Genomic DNA, 4,105 nt, shown 5'->3' with positions numbered 1-4,105 from the left:
AGGTGTTTGGGCGTCTTGCCCCCAGGTGGTTGGGCTTTTGCGCTCGTAAATTGCCCTTTGGTGTACGCTCGATGTATCTTTTGTCGAGTTTTTTTCCGATTAAAAAAAAAAACTTTTTATAGCAGAAATAACTTTTCCTCATCTTGCAACCTACCAATATATGTGCATTGTGAAGTAATGGAAAACAAAAGTAATCGAGTCACACTTAGACAAATAAAGGAAAGAAAAAGGGCAAAATAATTACGAAAAATTAGGGTTACATGGAACTTATATCCGTTGTAACGATATTCAAACGGAGCATTTTATTGGTTCTTCAAACGGCTTCATCTTTGGGTACCACTTTCATATCCTTAATGGATCCATGAACTGAAGCCTGATCAGTCTCTGTGTTATCATCACCATTTGTGATAGCCTCTTGATCAATGTCCAGCTTAGACAAATCTTCATGGTCTTTGCTCTTACCCCATATTACAAGATACAAGCCTATCACTATCACTATTGCTCCAAGAAGCCTAGAAATATAAATTCAACAACTTTAATTACCTCAGTTAGTCTAACAAAATGAGAATGAGAAATGATGTTCAAACAAAGCAATTATACGAACATATCGAACGATGAAATGGAATGCTATAGACCGAGAAAAACTACATACGAAATTTCCGGAATGTAGGGTGAAGCAGTAAGGATAAACCCACAAGTCAAGCGAAGTTTTCTGGACAAGATAAGGGTGATAGGAACTACCCTTGGAGCGAACGCTTGATTGCGTATCATGTTCTTTGTTTGGTCTGAATTGGATTGGACTATTTTTCTTGTGTATTCTTTTAAATTTTTTGTGTTGCTAGATATCCTAGTCTATCCCACCTCCCTCATGCTATTCAGTGATATGGAGTAGTGTCCTGTCATCGTGCATATCCTAATTGAGATGTTCAAACTAGTACGAAAAATTTCAAAAAATTATGCAGTAGTGTTGCTAGCTAGACGAGAGAGGAGATTCAATCGTACCTTCCCACGAATATCTGCTCGGCCAAAATAAAAGAGCTCAAGATGGCAACAATAACCATGGTTAAAGGGTTGAATGCAGACACAAAAACAGGTCCTCTCTCCTTCATAAGTACTCCGGAAATGTAATAGCTTACGCCGGAGCAGATTATCCCCTGCATCCAAACATCGCCTCTTATCAGTTGAAATGCGGAAACTGAAAGGAGTACCATTTAGCTCAAATACAAGTGGCCGGATTAGGAATATCTTACACCATAAATTGCAGCCAGGAGTTTGGTATCCCAGTTCAAGGCCCAGATGGATGTGTTTCCCTTTTCCAGAATGAAGGTCAGCATAGTCCCTTCCATCGAACCCAGCATGCATATGAGAGCGGTGAGTGAGAGAGCTGCTGGGTATGACTTCAATGTGAATGCCTACAATATCAAAACCATTTTTTTTTTTTTTTTACTACTTCAATGCAGGGCCGGCCCAAAGGTTTTGAGTGCCCAAGGCGAAATTAAAAAAAGTGTGCCCCTAATACTCGGATCCCACTGTAAGACTTCTGAATGATAATGCTCTGTTCCTAAGCTAAGAGGCAGAGAAGAACTCAAACATTCTCTTCCACGGTGATCCCAGCCATATTTTTTCTTTGTGTATCCGTTGACGAAACCATGTCAATTTTGCTTTCGTTCAACACCAGATTTACGCTTTGTTTGGATAGCTGGCAAATAGCTAAACATACCTTGCAAATTAAAAGTCCCAGAGAAAAATGAGAATCTTTGTTGACATTGGTGTTTATGAATTAAGTCCAGTTGTTGAATGTATCAAGTAATTTCTACAGATTCATATCATCCTTCAAGTCTTGAACAAAAGTTCAGGGTTTGCAAAGCTCTGTTTTTTTCCTTGATTCTTTAGAGGCAATGCAATTTGAGTCAAACATAAAAAAATTTTAATCCTAAAAAAACAAGAAGGATATTTTCCCCAATTCCAACACAACGCATATCCCCCAAAACTGAAACAATTAAACTACGGTAACATCAAAAAAACTATGGGAACAATATCTGTGGATACACAAACTAATACACCAATATATGTACGTAGATTTCTCTGATCCGAAATACAAAAGTTATGATAAAAAAAAATGCAAAACAGAGGAACCCCAATCGCTGCCATCTTCACCAAAGCTAAACATATTGAGGAATGAGGACCCAACCTCGACTTTTGTCACTCTGCTCAACAATCCCTAGAAAAGCAAGAGAGAGAGAGAAGCACTGGTAAGAAAATGGGTGCACTAAGGGCAAGGATTGGCGAGAGATAGGCCGCGGCGGTGGGAGGGCGAGAGAACGGCGGAAATGACAGATTCGTTGAAATGGGGGATGGGCGTTTGATGGTGGCGGGATTGGGTGTCGGTGGTGGTGATGAAGATGGGAAGCAGACCATTCGATGGGGAGAGAAATATTTTGGAGAGAGAGAGAGAGAGACACAAGAGGGGAGAGGGAAGGAAGAGGATGAAGATTTTGGAAGTAAAATTGGTGCGTGGGCCCTCAAATTTCAAAATCCCCAATTTTTTTGAATTTTCACTAAATGTTGATGAGTGTGGCTTTGGTTTTTTTTTTTTTAAATGGACCAATTAGTTCTTTGATATACAAAAATGCCATCGAGTTTTTGGGTTATTTGAGTTTTTGGGCCTTTATTTGCATGTTGGATGGGCATTTTTTTTAATGATATTGGGCTAAAAAGAGTCCTAGTCAAACCCAAACACTAAAAAATTGGAGTGCTCCAAAAATTGGACATTTTTAGAATGCCCAAGGCTTAGGTCTCTTGGGTCTTAGGGTTGGACCGGCCCTGCTTCAATGCGAGATGTATTGGAGATAGGGGGGATGTAGTAATGAGACCAAAATAGTGTGCGTTTCGAAGCTTCCACACCATTTTGTTTTTACATCAAGATTCGTGTTTTCCAATATTTCACAGTATCGTGTAACTGAACGTGCATTGGAGTAAGTGGACAAAGGTTTTTTTTCCCGGGACGGGTGGATTTTCAACCGGTGAGAGAGACGAGAGTGCATTCAGATGACAGGGAAGTTGTTTAAATTTACTTGTAGGATGTAGAAAGCAGCCCAGCAAAAGCAGCCAGATCCCATCATGAGGGCACCCTTGGTGGGGTCTTGCTGATCAGTTGCAGAAGCAATGGCGGCTTGATCATGTGATCCTCCATGGCCTTCCCCTTTGGTCCATGGCAAATCAATTAGGGCACCCTTCACTAAGGTCATGACCATGGCTCCCCCAACTGTCACCAATGTCCCCATCACCTTTGCCTGGCTATGCAAGCTTCTTAGATTTACCTTCTCAAGCCTGCAAAAATTACGTGATCGCAAGTTTAAACCGCTCTTTTAGTCCCTTCTTTACCCCGTATCATGACCCGATAATCATACGACATGCCTAAGCTTTTGAGTACACGTGCGAAAACGGAAAACCAATAAGCACTTCCGCGAAGCTGCCAAACAAACACATTTTTCCTGCATTAGATTTCTTGTTTTTAAGCAACAAAAAAAGCAGGATGAACAAAACAAGCCAGTATAGGACCCGGGGATGGTTTTATTTTCTTTCTCGGTAATAGGAATGGTTTATGAAGTTACCTAAAAATCCAAGCCATCACAAACGTTAGGGCAGGAAGGACATTTAACATGGCTGCCGAAAAAGTAGCCGTTGCGTACTTCATCCCATTATAGTACAAGTTCTGGTCTAAGACAGGCCTGTACATCAATTAAGACACAGAAAAAATCTTAAATACTTGTTCGATTCGCATGTAAATTTAAACACTAACAGAATGACAAAGAAACGATTCGTATTCGAGTGACAAGACATAGTTACTCCAACAAGCCCAGTAGCATTATCTTGACGAAGATACAGAGAGTCATCCTTGGCCTCACTTTCCTGCATGTTTAATCTTAGGATTAGTATGACTTGTTTCATGAGTTTGGCTGTTGTATGAATTGGACAGAATTACGTATATAGCTTTCACCTAGTTTGGTTCAGTTTTGGCCATGATGGACCTATTCCAGGCCCATAATGGTGATGTAAACCGTTCATGTCATAGGCCTCGCAGACAGGACACTGAGGATAGTGG

At 40.6% G+C, this 4,105-nt stretch overlaps 1 protein-coding gene across 1 annotated transcript; it reads right to left on the bottom strand.

Moving 5' to 3' along the window:
- Positions 1 to 216: 216 nt before the first annotated feature.
- On the bottom strand, positions 217 to 3,752 carry LOC131301023 (WAT1-related protein At2g39510-like). Its single transcript, XM_058327112.1, has 5 exons — positions 3,615 to 3,752; positions 3,075 to 3,330; positions 1,251 to 1,412; positions 1,003 to 1,154; positions 217 to 512 (listed from the first exon to the last, which is right to left on the bottom strand). The coding sequence occupies exons 1-5, from the start codon at positions 3,737 to 3,739 to the stop codon at positions 314 to 316; spliced, it is 894 nt and encodes a 297-aa protein (XP_058183095.1). The 5' UTR covers positions 3,740 to 3,752; the 3' UTR covers positions 217 to 313.
- Between the last annotated feature and the right edge of the window lie 353 nt (positions 3,753 to 4,105).

The sequence above is a fragment of the Rhododendron vialii genome, chromosome 9a (assembly GCF_030253575.1).
Source record: "Rhododendron vialii isolate Sample 1 chromosome 9a, ASM3025357v1".
NCBI classification, from domain to species: Eukaryota; Viridiplantae; Streptophyta; class Magnoliopsida; order Ericales; family Ericaceae; genus Rhododendron; species Rhododendron vialii.
Note: the sequence above shows the minus strand (reverse complement) of the source record. Positions and strands in the feature narration are given on the sequence as shown.